The sequence below is a fragment of the Copadichromis virginalis genome, linkage group LG9 (assembly GCF_057382275.1).
Source record: "Copadichromis virginalis isolate Kocher_CV1m ecotype Utaka linkage group LG9, C_Virginalis_male_GT1.1, whole genome shotgun sequence".
NCBI classification, from domain to species: domain Eukaryota; kingdom Metazoa; phylum Chordata; class Actinopteri; order Cichliformes; family Cichlidae; genus Copadichromis; species Copadichromis virginalis.
The window spans coordinates 31,876,180-31,897,983 of NC_140626.1; the positions used below are offsets into that span (position 1 = coordinate 31,876,180).

Genomic DNA, 21,804 nt, shown 5'->3' on the forward strand with positions numbered 1-21,804 from the left:
ACAGGTACTGTGCTGCAGTGGTTTCTATCATATCTATCTAATAGACTCCAATTCGTACATGTAAATGGAGAGTCCTCTTCACACACTGAGGTTAATTATGGAGTTCCACAGGGTTCAGTGCTAGGACCAATTCTGTTTACATTATACATGCTTCCCTTAGGCAGCATCATTAGAAGACATAGCATACATTTTCACTGCTATGCTGATGACACCCAGCTCTATCTGTCCATGAAGCCAGATAACACACACCAATTAGTTAAACTGCAGGAATGTCTTAAAGACATAAAGACCTGGATGGCCGCTAACTTTCTGCTTCTTAATTCAGATAAAACTGAGGTTATTGTACTCGGCCCTGAAAATCTTAGAAATATGGTATCTAACCAGATTCTTACTCTGGATGGCATTACCTTGGCCTCCAGTAACGCTGTGAGGAACCTTGGAGTCGTTTTTTACCAGGACATGTCCTTCAACGCACTTATTAAACAAATATGTAAGACTGCTTTCTTCCATTTGCGCAACATCTCTAAAATTAGAAATATCCTGTCTCAGAGTGACGCTGAAAAACTAGTTCATGCATTTATTACTTCCAGACTGGACGACTGTAATTCATTATTATCAGGATGTCCAAAAAACTCACTGAAAAGCCTTCAGCTAATCCAAAATGCTGCAGCAAGAGTCCTGACAGGGAGAGCATATTTCTCCTGTTTTGGCTTCCCTTCATTGGCTTCCTGTTAAATCCAGAATTGAATTCAAAATCCTGCTCCTCACATACAAGGTCTTAAATAATCAGGCCCCATCATATAGTAATGATCTTGTAGTACCATATCACCCTATTAGAGCACTTCGCTCTCGCTCTGCAGGCCTACTTGTTGTTCCTAGAGTATTTAAAAGTAGAATGGGAGGCAGAGCCTTCAGTTTTCAGGCCCCTCTTCTATGGAACCAGCTTCCAGTTTGGATTCGGGGGACAGACACTATCTCTACTTTTAAGATTAGGCTTAAAACTTTCCTTTTTGATAAAGCATATGGTTAGGGCTGAACCAGGTGACCCTGAATCCATCCCTCAGTTGTGCTGCAATAGACGTAGGCTGCCGGGGGATTCCCATGATGCATTGAGTTTTTCCTTTCCAGTCACCTTTCTCACTCACTATGTGTTAACAGACCTCTCTGCATTGAATCATATCTGTTATTAACCTCTGTCTCTCTTCCACAGCATGTCTTTCATCCTGTTTTCCGTCTCTCACCCCAACCGGTCGCAGCTGATGGCCCCGCCCCTCCCTGAGCCTGGTTCTGCCGGAGGTTTCTTCCTGTTAAAAGGGAGTTTTTCCTTCCCACTGTTGCCAAAGTGCTGCTCATAGGGGGTCATATGATTGTTGAAGCACCTTGAGGCGACCTTTGTTGTGATTTGGCGCTATATAAATAAAATTGAATTGAATTGAATTGAACTATATGCCTTTTTGAGCATTGCTATCTGTCAGGGAATTCCTTTCTTCTTTTTTTTGCCTGTCCCATTTGGTTCTTTAGCCGTCAGAATTGTTGTCTGAAGACCAACAAGGATACCCAATGGATTTACTTTGCCAAATGGGTCATCATGGCATTGCCGTATTGGTCCATTTGATCGACTTTTGTTTTTATTATTTATTTTATTTTATTTTACACACGGGACAGACATGAGTGAGGGATAGGAAAGGGAGAAAGAAAGAGGAAGGCAAAGAAAAACAGAAGGGGAAAGGGACAGTGAGAAAGGGAAAAAAAATCTCCTGGATCACCTGTTGAGAGAAAAAGAATAGAAAACAAGCAATAAAAAGCCAAAGCAACATACTAAACACAACACATTATTCTAGCATCGCATTAATCTAGCTAAGTGTAAACAGCAGTAAACACTAAATATTGAATGTTGTTGTGCAGCACGCAGGACAGACAGCGCACAATGTGCTTTGACGTAGCAGCCAAGAAAGGTGTAATTTAAGTCTACGAACTGTGAACACCCATGTGCACACCTGTGTGGATCAGCGCGCTTGTATTCAAATGGTTTCCCCATGTAATGGTCTGCAAGAGGCTGTAGAGAGCCATAACCCTGTCCCCCAGGGCATGAAGCAGGCATGGAGGAGATCCAGGCCCCAGACATCCAGAGGCCCCAGAGTGCGAGAGCCCAAGGAGAATGCATTGAGTATTTCTTCCTCAGTCACCTTTCTCTCTCACTGAGGTTGTATCCCAATTCAGGGTCTGCAGCCTTAAAGGCCGCATTTTAAGGCCGATTACATCACAGTGAAGGCTGTCCCAATTCAAAGGCTGCTTGAAATGCGGCCCTCAAATGCGTCCTTCACTTCCCTGAAATTTAAGGCTGTGGCGGTGTAGACTTTGTGGCCCAATATATCCCACAATTCATAGCACGGCAGTCGGTGTGGATAATTTTGCGGCAGACGGCAGAAGCGGAGTGGCCAAGGAGTAAACTGATAAAAGTAAGTACTGAATAATATATCACTTATTTATGTGCAAATGTTGAATAATGAAGAACATTAAAACATTACTGTTGGCCACATGTCGGCAAAGTTATGTGTCATTAGCGATGTTTGTACTTTCAGCATTTACTTGGTTTTAAAGCCTTTACTTTAAAATATACGCCGCTCAATAGTGGACCTTAATCTTACAGAGATTGTGATGATTTTGTGGATAATTAAAGTCAGTCATATATCCACAAACACAACAGGCTGAAAGTCAGTGATGCTGCTCGGTTTGCAGTCCTGAACATCACGGCACAAGCAGGATTCACTGCACTGTTAATGTTAGCTATGTTATATTGCTGCCTCTGTTCGGTGGTGTCGAGCCAAACAGACTTTAACGTGTGTTTGAACGAGCTGACGGTTCACTCGTTAAGCTGAAAAAAAGATGCTTTAATCACAGCAGTCACACATGTGTCCACTGTACCATCTGGGAACTCTTGTTTAGCACTCGTAATAACACAAACACTAAATCCTGTTTGTAGCAGTGTGTACACCTGAGACTCTCACCTGTCTGTCTGTCCTGCTCTCTCTCTCTGTTTCTTTCTCTCTGATTGTGGAATAAAAGTATGAACATGTGTTTATAAGTTACACTTGTGTTTGAATCCTGCAGCTTATCACACATTTGATTTCCATGTGTGACGACTGCAAGTGTCCAGAGTGAGGACAGACTGAGGGACCCACTGCTGCACATCATCTGTGAGGCTTTGCACCCCTGATGATCCACCAGGACAAACTCAGCAGTGTGTGAGGAAGAGGAGGAGGAAGAGCCAGCAGCAGCTGACAGATGGAGAGAATAGACAGACTGTTCCCTGTTTGTGAAGGACTGCTAGGAAAGTTTAACATGTCCTGTCCTGAATCAGTCTAATTAGGTAATGTTCAAATAATGTGATCATTCCAGTGTTTTCAGTGTGGGAGAAAGTACTCAGGGCCTTCAAGTTACACACTATGAAAGGCAGCAACAAGTGTAATATTCAGAAACCTAAAGTCTGTATCAGCAGCAGAATGGAGCTAAAAACAAATGTTTGTTTCAGTTCTATGAAGCTTTGAGTATTTTGGATCAGTAACACTGCTGTGTTTGTTGCATCATATTGCTGTAATTGTGTATGCTTTATATATTCTGAGGTAAGTTGATCTATAGTGTTACATCATATTCTATAAGGATGTTATGTGTTTGTAGACTTTCTGCCCAGTTTGACCCATTTAGCAGAAGTCAGCCTGTTTAAGGCTCTGATCTCTCCCTCCCTCCCTCCCTCCCTCCAACATTAGCTAATTGTTATTTACTAACTAATCTTAAAATGACAGTTCAGCACAGAAATGAAGCCCAACAGTCATGTTTTACAGTCCCGTGGTCTCAGCCTCAGATACTCAACTAATCAGAGTGATGTCATGACAAAAACGAATGACCAACAAAACACTTTTTTTCCCGCCTTCATTTCTGTCAAACAAAGCTGTATGTAACGTTTCTCGTGGTTAGTATCATGGTTGCTAGGCAACCTGAACAGCGCGACGAAGGCTAGAACGTCCCATTTCACAAGCCTCTCACTTCCGCACTTCTCGTACTTATAGTACGCACCGTACGTAGTACACGTAGTGCGCGTACTTCAAGCGAGCGGTCTCTTGATTGGGACACAGCCGAGGTTTTCCAGAGGCCTGGTAATGAGCTAATCATGTGATACAGGTGTGTTGACCCAGGGTGCGATCTAAAACCTGCAGGGACACTGGACTAAGACTGGGGACCCCTGCAGTAGATGCTATGCAGATGACACTGAGCTTTGTCTATCCATAAAACCAGGTAACACACACCAATTAATTAAATTGCTGAAATGTTTTAAAGATATAAAGACCTGGGTGATGTCTAACTTTCTGCTGCTGATTGTACGTGGCCCTAGAATTCCTAGAAATATAATATCTAACCAGATACTTGCTCTGGATGGAATTACCGTGGCCTCCAGTAGCACTGTCAGAATCTTGGAGTAATATTTGACCAGGACATTATACAAATATGTAGAGCTGCTTTATTTCATATGCGCAATATCTCTAAACATCTCAAAATATTCTGTCTCAGAGTGATGCTGTTCATTAATTTATTACTTCTAGACTGGATTACTATTACTACTACTACTACTAGTGTGCATAACACAGGATAAATGGACTCAAATATGGAAACAACAATGGAAATGCACTACCTCACAAAGATGGAGGGAATTTGGATGGAAAATTTTGATTAGGTTCTTTATCACCTCTTACCAAAAGACTCATTATGATGGGAATCCCCCGTATGCTGGAGAAAATATGGACACAGACGAGTACACCTCTGACATTTGCAGGCAGAATTTTAAACCTTGGGTGAAATGGGGTCAATGCAGTTCTTAAGCATGCATGCAAATGTTCATTAGTCAGCTGTGAGCGAGTTTTTCCTATTTATGTTTAAATGCCAGATTTTCACTTCAGGAAGCACACAGCCCCACCCCACTGACGACTTGCTGTTGGCCAACACCCACAACGACTTTTACTGTCGGTTTGATGATCCATCAAGCGGCTTTCACACCTCAATAGAGACTTCCCCAACAATAGAGACACTTTAGTCACTCATCCCCCCACCTTCCCCGCTCCCCCCACAACAGAGCCATCGATGCTATCAAAGACTTCACCCACAGGAGCCCCCTCCTCACTTCACACCTATGAGGATTTCAAACCACCTTCTCCCACTACAGCCCTTCATATTCATGAAGCAGATGTGAGGACGCAGTTTAACCCCTCTAGACCTACTAAGGAACCAAGTCAATTCAATTTTTATCTATATAGCGCCAAATCACAACAAAAGTTGCCTCAAGGCGCTTTATATTGTACAGTAGATACAGAGAAAAGCCCAACAATCATATGAACCCCTATGAGCAAGCACTTTGGCGACAGTGGGAAGGAAAAACTCCCTTTTAACAGGAAGAACCCTCCGGCAGAACCAGGCTCAGGGAGGGGCGGGGCCATCTGCTGCGACCGGTTGGGGTGAGAGAAGGAAAACAGGATAAAGACAAACCAGACTGTACTGCCATGTTTGTTGTTTACAATTGTGTTTTGTTTAGTTACTCCTCGTGTGTCATAGTGGTCTGATCAGACTTTATATATACCCTTCTGTGTCAGTTCATGTTTAGGTCAGTTATATTTCTTTGTGCAGTCATTTGGTTTGTTAAGTTTGCAGTTCTTTGCCTGAGTTCAGTTTTGTTTCTTTGACCTTTTTTATGAGCTCAACATTAATTACTTTTGTAAATATAATTTTTGGGTTAAATGAATGAAAACCCTGTTTTTCTAATAATTCTTGTGACTCCTGCTTTTTCCAACTCTGCCGATCACACAGCCCTAAATATTTCTTTAATGTCCTGGTCAAATATTACTCCAAGGTGTTACTGGAGGCCAAGGTAATGGCATCCAGAGCAAGTATCTGGTTAGATACCACATTTCTAGGTATTTTAGGGCCACGTATAATCAGCGGCAGAAAGCTAGTTGTCACCCAGGTCTTTATATCAAGCTCTGCTGTGTTCAAGCTATTAATTACTGCGCGCAAGAGAACCACAACACACATCAAACATTAAGGTTCAGTTATGCCAGCTTTAACTTTGGGATGCCTCAGCTTCTCCTTTATCCCCCCCACACACAACTCTCTGCATCAGGAAGGTCCTGGCACTGGTCATCCTGGGAGTTTCGTCCTTCTACACCCTAACAGTTAGCAGATAACATAGTGAAGCAGCGCCAAGCAGTTTTCACAAGGTCATGCTGACACATAATTTGACTATGACTTTAAACATTGGTAACTTCAGGTGTTGCTCTGATATACAGGAAATGACATCACGGCTCAAACTCTTTGTCAGTAAACCATTTCTTTATTTAACATGTAAAATTTTGGTTTAACTGTTGCAGGATCTCATATCACAAACAAGCTGAAAAAAAAAAAACTGCAGAAAACATGGATCGATGCATTCATTAAAAACATAACAGGAAACAGATTTTTGATTCAACTGCTGGAACAAAGCTAACCACTCAACATGAACACTACAGTAGAACAGTTTAGAAAGCTTAAAATGTAACGAGGCACATTTTCATTCATATTGTTTGAAGTCCGTTGAAGTGGTGAAGCCTCTCCCACATTCTTTACAGTAGTTCAGTTTGTCTCCAGTGTGTCTACGTTGATGTATTTTTAGGGTCTTTTGATGACTGAAAGTTTTTCCCACAGCGATGACAGGGTTGAGAACTGGATCCATCTGTGTCGCTCTGCTTCTAAACAAAGACACAAACACAGTGTAAGTCAGTCCTTCAACATTTTCACCCTGAACGTTGCCTGAAATAAAGAGCATCTCTGCCAAAGTCCAATTACATTTTACTGTTTACATTATCACACTCGGCTCAATTTAAATTGCTATAAAAACGATAAGAGTAAAACCATTAAATTAATACTAGTTTAATGCTACAATAACAATAATACAATTCTCAAACACTATCACTAAAAACCTGTGATTAGAGTCTGAATAATCACTCAGAGGTGTTTTTCCATGCAGTAAAATTGCTAACATGCTAATACAAGTTGTTTCAAACAGTCGGGTTGACAAGATAAAAATATAGATACATACCTCACAGTAACTGCACTTGTAGAGTCTTTCTTGTGTGGATCTTTTGGTGTGCTTTCAGGTCATATGGAGATTTAAAAGTCTTGTCACACAAGTCACATTTATAAGGTCTCTCCTCAGAGTGGGTAAACATGTGGCGTTGTAACTGTGTGCCTGTTAAACATAGTTTACCACACTGATCACAGCTGTACACATCATGTCTGGTGTGAATGCGTAGGTGTGTATTTCGGTGCTGTTTCAGGCTGAAGGTTTTTCCACAAACGTCACAGCTGTATGCTTTAATCCCAGAGTGGGTAACTAGATGACTCTGTAAGCTGCTACTCTGAGTAAAAGCTCTGCCACACTGATCACAGCTGTACGCTTTAACTCCACTGTGGATGAGTTGATGTGATTTTAAGCTTCTAGGCTGAGTAAACGACTTTCCACAGTCTCCACAGCTGAACGGTCTCTCTCCAGTGTGGATGAGTTGGTGGTTTTTTAAGCTTCCAGACTGGGTAAAAGACTTTCCACAGTCTCCACAGCTGAACGGTCTCTCTCCAGTGTGGATGAGTTGGTGGTTTTTTAAGCTTCCAGACTGGGTAAAAGACTTTCCGCACTCATCACAGCTGAACGGTCTCTCTCCAGTGTGGATGAGTAGGTGTTTTTTTAAGTTTCCAGACTCAGTAAAAGACTTTCCACAGTCTCCACAGCTGAACGGTCTCTTTCCAGTGTGGATGAGTTGGTGGTTTTTTAAGCTTCCGGACTGGGTAAAAGACTTCCCGCACTCATCACAGCTGAACGGTCTCTCTCCAGTGTGGATGAGTTGGTGTTTTTTAAAGGTTCCAGACTCGGTAAAAGACTTTCCACAGTCTCCACAGCTGAACGGTCTCTCTCCAGTGTGGATGAGTTGGTGGTTTTTTAAGGTTCCAGACTTGGTAAAAGACTTTCCACAGTCTCCACAGCTGAACTGTCTCTCTCCAGTGTGGATGAGTAGGTGTTTTTTTAAGTTTCCAGACTGGGTAAAAGACTTTCCGCACTCATCACAGCTGAACGGTCTCTCTCCAGTGTGGATGAGTTGGTGTCTTTTTAAGCTTCGAGACCCAGTAAACGACTTTCCACAGTCTCCACAGCTGAACGGTCTCTCTCCAGTGTGGATGACCTGATGCATTTTTAGGGAAGCTTTAACGGTAAAATCCTTCCCACACTCGTCACAACTGTATTTTCTCTCTCCCTTTCTTCTGTGAGGTTTGTCGGCCTCCTGAGAGCGCTGACTTCTTGGTCCACGTTGGTCCTGCAGTGACAGAGATACAAACAGAGGCAGTGAGTGAAATGCAGTCGTGGAACAAACTGAACTCCCTCCATTAACCCTTTATGGGTGGTCCGAGTGTGCTATAGAGATTATCTATAGCACATTTGGAGACACACACACACACACCTGTGTTGAGCTCATTGTTTCCTCTGTAGTGACTCAGCTGAGTCCAGATGGCTGAAAATGTTCCTCTGCTGCTCCGTCAGACTCTTCTCCTCCTGCTGATCAGCTGGGACACAAAACAGATCTTTGTTAGGCTCCACACTGCACTGAAGAGTCAAAGTGTCTCATATGTTCATCTGACAACACAAAGTACAAATTTCACTCTGATTGCTTGTAGAAATCTTGTGAGACGTGTTGTGCTGCAAAGTGAGGAAACTCTCTCACTCACTTATACTTCAGGAGGAACTTTGTGACATTGGCTCTAATATTCTAAGCAGCCCTTTACTATGACAGGGCCAGAAAGTCCTATTTGAAGGTTTGGGAGAAGGACCGTGTTAAAGGTGGATTGGGGTTTATACACTTTGTTATGATACAGGTAAGGCTGTAAGAGCCTGAGAAGGTGTCCTGAATGAAGCTCTAAAACCAGTTTTCAGCTAACGACTCTGCTTCAGTCTGGAAAACAGCAACTACAAGTTTAAAGACTCCATCAACAATTCACACCCAGCAACAGCCTGAACAGCTCCTCCTGTGGTTTCCACAAACAGGGACAGACCTGTTACTCCCCCACCCCACACTTTCAACTCCTTCAGGCCCCCAGCTCCACCTACATAATGACTGAAACTAGCACCACTGAAGGAACAATGGGCTGGGAGGTCAGTTCCTTGACCATTAATATGCAAATTCTCATGACCATGTGATTGCAGCCATTCCCCAAACTCTTCGTGAAAGGTACTCATGACCATTGATCAATGAGCTTCTATCAGTGAAAAGACTTTTCTACTCCAACTTTCTGCCAGCAAATGCTCAACTTCTCCCAGCGTGCTGAGCCAATGATTAGTTGTTTTTCTTTTGCTAATTAAAAAAAAAGAAAACCACTTCCTGTCATGTGTTCATCCAGAGCAGCTGGACAATAAAGTTTATTGTGATCCTGATACTGCAGCAGATCGCTCTCCAAGTTCCAAGTTCAACTTTATTGTCACTTCAACCATATACAGTTTAAAAATACACAGTGAGGCGAAACAACGTTCCTCCAGGAACCAAGGTGCTACAAGACAAGTTAGTGCAAAAAAAAAAAAAAAAAAAATAATAATATATAATATATCTAGTAATAATATTGTGCAAAAGAGCATTTACAGGTTGGTGTGTGTGATGGTTTGGTGGTGTAGGTCAGTGTGTTTGCGCTTTGTGTTGGTTAGTCAGTCCAGTCTCAATGTTTTGAGGTATTTGAGTTAAGCTGAGTGATAATGTTAGTGTATGTGTGTGTGTGCGTGTTTATCAGTCAGTCCCTTTTTGCTGAGGAGACGGATGGCTTGTGGAAAAAAGCTGTTGCACAGTCTGGATGTGCGTGCCCGAATGCTTCGGTACCTTTTTCCAGATGGCAGGAGTGTAAAGAGTGTGTGAGAGGGGTGTGTCCGATCAGCCACAATGCTGGTGGCTTTGCGAATGCAGCGTGTGGTGTAGATGTCCTCAATAGAGGGTAGAGACACCCCGATGATCTTCTCTGCTGTTCCCACTATCCGCTGTAGGGTCTTGCGGTCTGATATGGCACAGCTCCCAAACCAGACAGTGATGCAGCCGCTCAGGATGCTCTCAATAGTTCCTCTATAGAAGGTGGTCAGGATCGGTGGTGGAAGCCGGGCCTTTCTCAGTCTTCTCAGAAAGAAGAGACGCTGTTGGGCTTTCTTGTGCAGGGAGCTGGTGTTGAGGGACCAGCCGAGGTCCTTCTCCAGGTGTACACCCAGGAATTTGGTGCTGTCAACGATCTCCACAGAGGAGCCGTTGATGCTCAGCGGTGAGTGGTCGCCTCGTGTCCTCCTAAAGTCAACAACCATCTCTTTTGTCTTGTCAACATTCAGAGACAGGTTGTTGTCCTTACACCAGTCCGTTAGTCTCTGCACTTCCTCTCTGTACGCTGACTCGTCGTTCTTGCTAATGAGACCCACCACGGTCGTGTCATCAGCGAATTTAATGATGTGATTTGAACTGTGTGTTGCTACACAGTCATGAGTCAGCAGTGTGAACAGCAGAGGACTGAGCACACAGCCTTGTGGGGCCCCAGTGCTCAGTGTGGTGGTGCTGGAGGTGCAGTTCCCGATCCGTACTGACTGAGGCCTTCCGGTCAGAAAGTCCAGGATCCAGTTGCAGAGGGAGGTGTTCAGGCCTAACAGGCTCAGCTTTCCGATCAGTTGTTGGGAGATGATCGTGTTAAATGCTGAGCTGAAATCTATGTACAGCATTCGGACGTGTGAGTCCTTCTTGTCCAAGTGTGTCAGGGCAAGATGGAGTGCAGTGGAGATGGCGTCGTCCGTTGAGCGGTTATGGCGGTATGCAAATTGCATTGGGTCCAGTGAGGGGGGCAGCAGGGTCTTGATGTGTCTCATGACGAGCCGTTCGAAGCACTTCATGATGGTGGGTGTAAGTGCGATAGGGCGGTAGTCATTGAGACAGGACACAGAAGACTTCTTGGGCACGGGGACGATGGTGGTGGCCTTGAAGCACGTGGGGACAACGGCACTGCTCAGAGAGATGTTGAAGATGTCGGTGAGAACATTTGCCAGCTGAACAGCACATTCTCCGAGCACTCTGCCTGGGATGTTGTCTGGTCCAGCAGCTTTACGTGGATTGACTCTGCGTAGAGTTTTCCTCACCTCAGCTGTAGTGAGACACAGGACCTGGTCGTTCGGAGGAGGGGTGGTCTTCCTCGCCGCCACGTCGTTCTGCCTGTCGAACCGAGCATAGAAGTTGTTAAGCACATCTGGGAGGGAGCCGTCACTGTCACAGGCAGGTGGTGTCGTCCTGTAGTTAGCGATGGCTTGTAAGCCCTGCCACATGCGTCGTGTGTCGCCGCTGTCCTTAAAGTGGTTGTGGATTCTCTGGGCGTGTGCGCGCTTCGCCTCTCTGATGGCCCGAGAAAGTTCAGCCCTCGCTCTTCTAAGCGCCACCTTATCTCCCTCTTTGAAGGCAGAGTCTCGGGTCCTTAGAAGTGCACGCACTTCCGCAGTAATCCACGGTGTCTGGTTGGGTCGTGAGATGATGATCTTGGAGACAGTGACGTCATCGGTGCACTTGTTGATATAGCTGGACACTGATGATGTGTACTCCTCCAAGTCAGTGAAGTCGCCGTAAGTTGCAGCCTCTCTAAACATGTTCCAGTCAGTGCTCTCAAAACAGTCCTGAAGAGCAGAGATGGCTCCTGCTGGCCAGGTTTTCACCTGCTTCAGAACCGGTTTTGATCGCCTGACGAGTGGTCTGTATGCTGGAATTAGCATAACAGAGATGTGGTCTGAGTAGCCGAGGTGGGGGCGGGGCTCTGCCCGATATGCGCCGGGGATGTTTGTGTAAACAAGATCCAGCGTGTTTTCTCCCCTCGTTGCAAAGTCCACATACTGATGGAATCTAGGAAGCACTGACTTGAGATTTGCATGGTTGAAGTCCCCAGCAACAATAAACAGTCCATCCGGGTGTGTATTTTGCAGTTCACTGATCTTTGTATACAATTCCCATAGCGCTTCCTTAGCATTAGCGCTAGGTGGAATGTACACTCCGATAATGAAAACAGTGGTGAATTCCCGTGGTAAGTAAAAAGGTCTGCATCTAACAGTCACAAACTCCACCAGCGATGAGCAATAACTAGAGACTAGCACAGAGTTCTTGCACCATTTCTCGTTGATGTAAACACACAAGCCGCCACCGCGAGTCTTACCGCACAGAGCTGCATTTCTGTCGGCGCGAAACGAGGCCAGCCCGTTTAGCTGAATAGCGGCGTCCGGTACTCTTTCGCTGAGCCATGTTTCCGTGAAAACAAAGACACAGCAGTCTCTAATCTCACGCTGTGTGGCCTGCTGGAGTCGGATGTAATCCAGTTTGTTATCCAGGGAGCAGACGTTGGATAAGATGATGGACGGTAGAGCCGGCCGGCTAGGGTTTGTTTTTAGCCTAGCACAGACTCCCGCCCGCTTGCCGCGCTTCCGCTTCCTCGCGCAACGCTTCCGATGTCTCCACCTCCGTCCGCCGGCATCAGGCAACGCCGAGGCTTCGAGGCCTGGTTCGCGGAGCAAGCCGAGTTCACGCAGCGTTTCCCGCAGCCCCTCCTGGATGTCGTCAACTAGGTTATTTAGGTTGAAAAGTGTCTGGCTGTTGTATGCACGAACACCGACACCAGTTGCGACGTTATCCATACATAGTGCAAAATAAGCACGCTACACACAAAAACGTAAACAATAAACAATGCAGCACCAGTTTTGGCTCCGGAGTGGCCGCTGCGTGCTACTGCCGCGCCGCCATTTCCTGTTATCACTTCAAATAGAAATCAGGCTGTAGAGGTTTGGTGCAGGCAGAAAAACAGCTGCAGGGACAATGAAAAGACTTTTCTGCTCCAACTTCTCCCAGCATGCTGAGCTAATGGTTAGCTGGTGTTTTTCTCCAAACACTCTCTCACTCTTCTCTCAACGTGTTCACAATAAACTGTGAACAGACACCGAGGAGAGCAGCAGAAGACCTCATTCAGGAGCTAAACTCAACATGAACTGAACTCACAGTAAAGTTAGCTCGGTGCTTACCTTTAGATGAGCCCACAAACCGAGAGAAACTCCGCGATGAAGCTGCAACTCTTTCCAAACACAGGAAACAGATCAGGGAGCAGAGACCCACGTGGTTCACGCTGATCTCAGCTACGATCCAGGAGACAAGGGTGGGCAGATCGATGCAGATATCGATCCAAACGTTGGTAGTGGTTTATGATCGATGCTTTAGTTCGTCCCTCTCCTCTAAATTTAGAACTTTACTCCCTTTGGATGAAAAAGCAGCTCTGTCTGTGAAAACACCGCTTCTTATGCGGCAGACTCACTTTGCTCCGCCCCCTTCTTTTTGCCCTGCTGGGATTTGTTACTGTGCGGTCACGTGACTCAGATGCGCTCGGAAGACGCATTTGGGCTGCAGAGAGAGAGAGAGAGAGAGAGAGAGGAGCACCATGTGGAGATATTTTACGGTTGTAAATGAAAATGCAGGAGAACAGATGGAAGGCATGTCAGCACCTAAAGCCACAGGAGACCACAACAAGATGTAGAGTTCAGCTTAGTTTTTTCACATCTCAGTTAAATGCTTTGACTGAATTCTCACTGCACAGTCTGTAGTGGAGATATCAAAGATAGGCACGGCTGTGGCACTGATTCAGTCTTTGAGCACTACGGTCACCCCGGTGTGTCGGCCAGAACACCACTTAAGGCCAAATTGCCCAGAGCACGAAAGAAGGAGAGAGCTTAAGGTTCCGTTTGAGGCACTTTATTGTCACCGCTTAATTTCTGGGGCTGTAACACAGCGGGTGTACATAAGTGTGTGTCTGGGTGTGTGTGTGTGTGTGTGGTTTCCTACAAAGGAAATAAACAAGGGAAATAACAATAAATAAAGAGAATGGAAAAGTCAAATACTCAAATATAAACATAATACAACATAGTTAACATAATCAAATATAAAGATCAGAAAAATATAATACACTTCAAACTGCTCACACTATGCAACTAAATAGCATTAGTGCGAGGTTAAGCAACCGTCAGTACATGTGAACTACTTCCGGTAGTTATACAAAATAAAAGCGTCCCCCATTATATTCCGCTATAATGCTCTTATTGTGAAGGGCAAGTGGGACGCCATACTTCCGGTTATACTACGTTTGCTATTTTATTAATCCACGTACCTAATTGTTCGCTACAAACTCCGCTACTTCAAAGTAAACAATCACAAGCATCACATACAACATATAGAGAAGGTCTGATAACACAGGAATGACATTATGGACATACGAGCGACCGTACATGCGTCAACAAGCTAAACCGGGGCCAAGCTAACAACATAAGTTAGCATATGAAATGAGGGTGAACTCACGCGTTGCATGCGTGGCCTACCGCTCCAACTATGGACTACATTAGCTCCTAAATGGTAACATACTACAGTACTGACACAACAAAGGCAAAATACGACACAGGTCACTACTTACTTGTCATTTACGCACACCTAACATGCCCCAGGAATCAGTGCACCCCCTCCGGACCAACACTGCTCAGCCGCCATTAAACTGCCCACCTTACTAACCGGATGATGTCACTAGAAGGTGGGCTGGCCCAAACTGACAGAAGATGGAACATTACATGAACTTATATAAACTTATAAACACCAGTAAAACTATTATATGAACTTTGGGCAGGGATAGCTCAGTAGGTAGAGTGGTTGCCCCATGATCGGAAGGTCGGGGGTTCGATTCCCCTTAACAGCTACCCTGAGGTACCCCTGAGCAAGGTACCGTCCCTACACACTGCTCCCCGGGCGCCCAATGGCTGCCCACTGCTTCACTGAGTGAATGGGTTAAATGCAGAGAGCAATTTCCCCACGGGGCTCAATAAAGTACAATAATGTACACACTTTCTTCTTCTTCTTGGGGCCTTTTATACACAGTCTGTCAAGTAAAATATTCACAGTCTTGGAGTAATATTCGACTCTTCTTTGGGCCTTGACTCTCATGTAAAATATTTTTGTCGTTCCTGTTTCTATCATTTAAGAAACATCTCTAAACTGCGACATGTGGTTTCCTCAGCTGAACTGGAAAAACTCATTCATGCATTTGTGTCATCACACTTAGATTACTGTAATTCCCTGTTTACTAGCTTGGATATATCATCTCTCTGTCGCCTCCAGGCAATACAAAACGAAGCAGCCAGACAACTAACTCGCTCTACCAAGCGTGTTCACATCACTCCCATCTTATATTCTTTACATTGGCTCCCAATACAGTTTAGAATTTGCTTTAAAATTCTTGTTTTAACATACAGAGCACTAAATGGCCAGGCCCCAGATTATTTATCCAAGCTTCTTATAAAATACACTGCTGCTTGTCATCTCCGCTCACAGACTCAGAGTCTGTTAGTTGTTCCCCGTACACGACTGAAGACAAAAGGGGACAGCCTTTCAGTCAGTTGCACCAAGCCTGTAGAACAGTTTACCACATCAATTACGTTTGCTTGACTCTGTGGATTCTTTTAAAAAACAGTTAAAATCTTTTCTGTTCAAACAAGCCTTTTGTTGATCTACATATTTTATTTAATTTTTTTTACATTATTTACATTTGATCTTTTACATTGTATATAATGTCTATTGTTTTTATTGTTTATTTTAATATTTGTGTACAGAGGGGGAAAAAAGTTACCGGGCCACCGAGGAAATGCCCGATGGCCATTCCAGCATTGGTTGTGCCAACACTTAACCCTTCACGTGCAAACTGTGGCACGCGTGCCTAGGGTTGCTGACCCCTGATGTAGATGCTAAAAATGACAGCCTCAACATGATCAAACTATCTCTAATAATCCTCTATGTACCACAGGCCTTCAAGGTGGCTGTAGTTAAACCTTTACTCAAAAAGCCATCTGTAGATCCAGCAGTCTTAGCTAATTATAGGCCAATCTCCAACCTTCCTTTCATATCAAAAATCTTTGAAAGAGTAGTTGTCAAACAGCTAACAGATCATCTGCAGAGGAATGGCTTATTTTAAGAGTTTCAGTCAGGTTTCAACAGCTTTAGTGAAGGCTACAAATGATCTTCTTATGGCCTCTGACAGTGGACTCATCTCTGTGCTTGTCCTGCTAGACCTCAGTGCAGCATTCGATACTATTGACCATAATATCCTATTAGAGCGATTAGAACATGCTGTAGGTATTACAGGTACTGCACTGCAGTGGTTTGTATCATATCTATCTAATAGACTCCAGTTTGTGCATGTAAATGGAGAGTCCTCTTCACACACTGAGGTCAATTATGGAGTTCCACAGGGTTCAGTGCTAGGACCAATTCTGTTTACATTATACATGCTTCCCTTAGGCAGTATCATTAGAAGACATAGCATACATTTTCACTGCTATGCAGATGACACCCAGCTCTATCTGTCCATGAAGCCAGATAACACACACCAATTAGTTAAACTGCAGGAATGTCTTAAAGACATAAAGACCTGGATGGCCGCTAACTTTCTGCTTCTTAATTCAGATAAAACTGAGCTTATTGTACTCGGCCCTGAAAATCTTAGAAATATGGTATCTAACCAGATTCTTACTCTGGATGGCATTACCTTGGCCTCCAGTAACGCTGTGAGGAACCTTGGAGTCATTTTTGACCAGGATATGTCCTTCAACACACTTATTAAACAAATATGTAAGACTGCTTTCTTCCATTTGCGCAACATCTCTAAAGTTAGAAATATCCTGTCTCAGAGTGACGCTGAAAAACTAGTTCATGCATTTATTACTTCCAGGCTGGACGACTGTAATTCATTATTATCAGGATGTCCAAAAAACTCGCTGAAAAGCCTTCAGCTAATCCAAAACGCTGCAGCAAGAGTCCTGACAGGGACTAGAAAGAGAGAGCATATTTCTCCTGTTTTGGCTTCCCTTCATTAGCTTCCTGTTAAATCCAGAATTGAATTCAAAATCCTGCTCCTCACATACAAGGTCTCAAATAATCAGGCCCCATCTTATCTTAATGACCTTGTAGTACCATATCACCCTATTAGAGCACTTCGCTCTCGTTCTGCAGGCCTACTTGTTGTTCCTAGAGTATTTAAAAGTAGAATGGGAGGCAGAGCCTTCAGTTTTCAGGCCCCTCTTCTGTGGAACCAGCTTCCAGTTTGGATTCGGGAGACAGACACTATCTCTACTTTTAAGATTAGGCTTAAAACTTTCCTTTTTGCTAAAGCATATGGTTAGGGCTGGACCAGGTGACCCTGAATCCTCCCTTAGTTATGCTGCAATAGACGTAGGCTGCCGGGGGTTTCCCATGATGCATTGAGTATTTCTTCCTCAGTCATCTTTCTCACTCACTATGTATTAACAGACCTCTTTGCATTGAATCATATCTGTTATTAACCTCTGTCTCTCTTCCACAGCATGTCTTTATCCTGTCTTCCTTCTCTCACCCCAACCGGTCACAGCAGATGGCCCCGCCCCTCCCTGAGCCTGGTTCTGCCGGAAGTTTCTTCCTGTTAAAAGGGAGTTTTTCCTTCCCGCTGTTGCCAAAGTGCTGCTCATAGGGGGTCATATGATTGTTGAAGCACCTTGAGGCGACCTTTGTTGTGATTTGGCGCTATATAAATAAAATTGAATTGAACTGAACTATATGCCTTTTTGAGCATTGCTATCTGTCAGGGAATTTCTTTTTTTTTTTTTTCCTGTCCCATTTGGTTCTTTAGTCGTCAGAATTGTTGTCTGAAGACCTACAAGGATACCCAATGGATTTACTTTGCCAAATGGGTCATCATGGCATTGCCGTATTGGTCCATTTGATCGACTTTTGTTTTTATTATTTATTTTATTTTATTTTACACACGGGACAGACATGAGTGAGGGATAGGAAAGGGAGAAAGAAAGAGGAAGGAAAAGAAAAACAGAAGGGGAGAGGGACAGTGAGAAAGGGGAAAAAAATCTCCTGGATCACCTGTTGAGAGAAAAAGAATAGAAAACAAGCAATAAAAAGCCAAAGCAACATACTAAACACAACACATTATTCTAGCATCGCATTAATCTAGCTAAGTGTAAACAGCAGTAAACACTAAATATTGAATGTTGTTGTGCAGCACGCAGGACAGACAGCGCACAATGTGCTTTGACGTAGCAGCCAAGAAAGGTGTGATTTAAGTCTATGAACAGTGAACATCCATGTGCACACCTGTGTGGATCAGCGCGCTTATATTCAAATGGTTTCCCCATGTAATGGTCTGCAAGAGGATGTAGAGAGCCATAGCCCTGTCCCCCAGGGCATGAAGTAGGCATGGAGGAGATCCAGGCCCCAGACATCCAGAGGCCCCAGAGTGCGAGAGCCCAAGGAGGACCACTGGAGGGCATCCGTGCCACCCTCATGGGAAGGGCTGAGGATCCCCAGACAAGGGGTCACCCAGTAGCCATCGAGCAGAAGCTAGAGGGGGCTGCACCGGCGTGCCCGCCGGCTCTGCCGGCAGCCAGCTGTGCCAGAGTGAACCGAGCCACAGGCCCAGAGGCCGGAGGCCCGAGGGCCCCCCCGCACCCCGGAGGAAGCCTGACCGAGCAACAGGCGCCAGGCCCCGGGGTCATATGATTGTTGAAGCACCTTGAGGCGACTTTTGTTGTGATTTGGCGCTATATAAATAAAATTGAATTGAATTGAACTATATGCCTTTTTGAGCATTGCTATCTGTCAGGGAATTTCTAAGAATCTCCCAACAGTTCTTCAGCTGAGACACCTGAGTTAGAAAACACAAACACTGCAGTTGTCTTTACTCCCGAGGGCAGCCAGAGCGCTCGTACTCGCAGAGAGACGCTCACGGATTCGTGCTCTGTCACTGTCTGCGTTCTTTATTTATACAAGCTGGTTACACGTGTGTACAAAGATAACAAAGTTATTCCAAGAACTCAGAGCTGAGGTTCCCCTTTTCTGCATCTGTATGTTCTCAGAACAGAGGAAGCTGTTAGTTGCTAAATAAGTTTATCACCACTGTAGCTGCCTCCACCAGTGTGTGAATGTGAGAGTGAATGAATAGTGGCATTGTAAAGCGCTTTGGGTGCCTTGAAAAGCGCTATATAAATCCAATCCATTATTATTATTATTATTATTATTATTATTATTATTATTATTATTATTATTAAAAGTTGTTATATGAAAAGTCACGTAGACATGAGGTTTGCTTAACTATCCTTACAAGGGCACATTTCATAAAACTGATCACATTATGTATAATTGACTCTTAACACTATCAAATCTACATTAGTGTCCGACACCACTGTAATTGTCATCTTTATATAGTGTCTTATTTGTAAGTATCAATAGAAATCCTGCGATCTTTTCCAGATCGTTTTTTTTTTTCAATGTATCAACACTAATTAAATTCCCATCTTTAATCCGCCTATCAAATGTAGGTAATCCTTCAGCAGACCAGCTTTTAAGACTTGAGTCCAATTTATTTGGGGTAAATCTCCCTTTTGACAAGAAAGCAGAACTCTTGCAGAACCAGGCTCAGGAAGGGGAGGCCATGTGCCACAACCGGGTAGAATGAGAGAAGGAAGACAGGATAACAGACATGCTGTGGAAAAGAACAAGAGATTAATAACAAGTATGATTCAATGCAGAGAGGTCTATTAACACATAGTGAGTGAGAAAGATGACTGAGGAAGAAATACTCAATACATCATGGGAAACCCTGGCAGCCTACACCTATTGCAGCATAAATAAGGGAGGGTTCAGAGTCACCTGAACCAGCTCTAACTATATGACTTAGTAAAAGGGAAAGCTTTACTTTTGTTGTGATTTGGCGCTATATAGATAAAAATTGAATTGACTTGAATCGGTTCTTTAGTAGGTCTAGAGGGGTTAAACTGCGTCCTCACATCTGCTTCATGAATATGAAGGGCTGTAGTGGGAGAAGGTGGTTTGAAATCCTCAAGGTTGTGAAGTGAGGAGGGGGCTCCTGTGGGTGAAGTCTTTGATAGCATCGATGGCTCTGTTGTGGGGGGAGCGGGGAAGGTGGGGGGATGATGGACCAAAGTGTCTCTATTGAGGTGTGAAAGCTGCTTGATGGATCATCAAACCGACAGTAAAAGTCGTTGAGGGTGTTGGCCAACAGCAAGTCATCAGTGGGGTGGGGCTGTGTACTTCCTGAAGTGAAAATATGGCATTTAAAGATGAATGGGGAAAACTCGCTCACAGCTGACTAATGAACATTTGTATGCATGCTTAAGAACTGCATTGACCCCATTTCACCCAAGGTTTAAAATTCTGCCTGCAAATGTCAGAGGTGTACTCGTCTGTGTCCATATTTTCTCCAGCATACGGGGGATTCCCATCATAATGAGTCTTTTGGTAAGAGGTGATAAAGAACCTAATCAAAATTTTCCATCCAAATTCCCTCCATCTTTGTGAGGTAGTGCATTTCCATTGTTGTTTCCATATTTGAGTCCATTCATCCTGTGTTATGCACACTCCTCCCTCCTTCTCCCATAATATCTTATTTGTAAAAAATGTATACAAAGAGGAAATGTGTTTTTTGTTGACTTCGCCACTACATGCCTTTTTGAGCGTTGCTATCAAATCTACATTAGTGTCCGACGCCACTCTCATCGTCGTCTTTAGTTCCTTATTTGCAAGTATCGGCATGAATCCTGTCTTTCCAGATTGTATTTTTGTTTCAATGTATCAACACTAATTAAATTCCCATCTTTAATCAGACTATCAAATGTAGGTAATCCTTTAGCAGACCAACTTTCAAGACGTGAGTCCAATTTAATTGGGGTAACGTCACAGACATAAGCATATCCTTTAAATAATGCCAAGTCTTGTTCTAGCTTAAATTCAAAAATATATATTGTTAATTAAATGTTAAATAAAAGCTAGAAAAGGTTGCATTTCCTGCGAAAATGCAGTGTAGTGGAATCTGATGAAAACGGCAGGAAAATCTCCCTTTTAAAAGGACAGCCGAAGCTGCACAAAACACCTACAAACTTATCTCACTACAACGTGGTGCCGAAAATATGACTCGCAGCTCCAGCACGACACAGCTGCTGACATCCAGCTAGCCACAGCTAAAAAGATATTTAGAGAAAACGTACCATTTCCTCAGGTTACACGAGTTGAGTTTTTTCACGCTGAAAAGTTGGTTTGTTTTGGCTCTCACCGAAGACACCGACACTGCAGACATAGCTGTTCCTTTGTGCTGCTTTTAAACGAAACATTCTTTGCATGTGAGGAAAATGCTGTTCATCCTCTTCAGCTCTAGCGTAGACTCTGCAATGTTTTCATGTTTCTTCTTTCCATGTGTCGCTACTTTGAAACGCTTGGGCCGCTCTGCCCACCACAGCTTCAAACTGGTCATGTGACTGCATGGCCACATCTCATTGGTAAAAAAAGTTACCAGAAACTCCACTGACGTCATGTTATCTAATGTGTTAAACTAATTATTTTTTTAAAAAGTAACGAGTCGAATTTTGCAAATGTAGCGGAGTAAAAGTACCGTTTCTTCTTCACAAATGTACTCAAGTAAAAGTAAAAAGTATCGTGCAAAAAAGATACTTTAAAAGTGCATTTTTTTCAAAAACTTACTCAAGTAAATGTAATGGAGTAAATGTAACTCGTTACTACTGTTACCTGATTCGTATTTTGAGGAAAGACAACGACTGCAGAGTCCCAGTACGGTGCGCCAAAACAAGGATTTTATTGAAACGTATATGGGGGGAAG

At 43.8% G+C, this 21,804-nt stretch overlaps 2 protein-coding genes across 5 annotated transcripts in view; one reads left to right on the forward strand and one right to left on the reverse strand.

The window, feature by feature from the left end:
- Positions 1 to 21,804, forward strand: part of LOC146702240 (uncharacterized) — an 83,347-nt gene that overhangs the window by 54,218 nt on the left and 7,325 nt on the right. The gene's annotated exons all lie outside the window — the stretch shown is intronic.
- Positions 6,355 to 14,990, reverse strand: LOC146702247 (uncharacterized). Of its 4 annotated transcripts, none has more exons than XM_085468997.1 (5): positions 14,560 to 14,990; positions 13,127 to 13,499; positions 8,532 to 8,634; positions 7,121 to 8,387; positions 6,355 to 6,767 (listed from the first exon to the last, which is right to left on the reverse strand). In XM_085468997.1, the coding sequence occupies exons 3-4, from the start codon at positions 8,544 to 8,546 to the stop codon at positions 7,122 to 7,124; spliced, it is 1,281 nt and encodes a 426-aa protein (XP_085325123.1). In that variant the 5' UTR covers positions 8,547 to 8,634; positions 13,127 to 13,499; positions 14,560 to 14,990; the 3' UTR covers positions 6,355 to 6,767; position 7,121. The 4 variants fall into 4 exon arrangements, with proteins under 4 accessions (XP_085325123.1, XP_085325119.1, XP_085325120.1 ...); XM_085468993.1 differs by having other exon boundaries at positions 6,355 to 6,770; XM_085468994.1 differs by lacking the exon at positions 13,127 to 13,499 and having other exon boundaries at positions 6,355 to 6,770.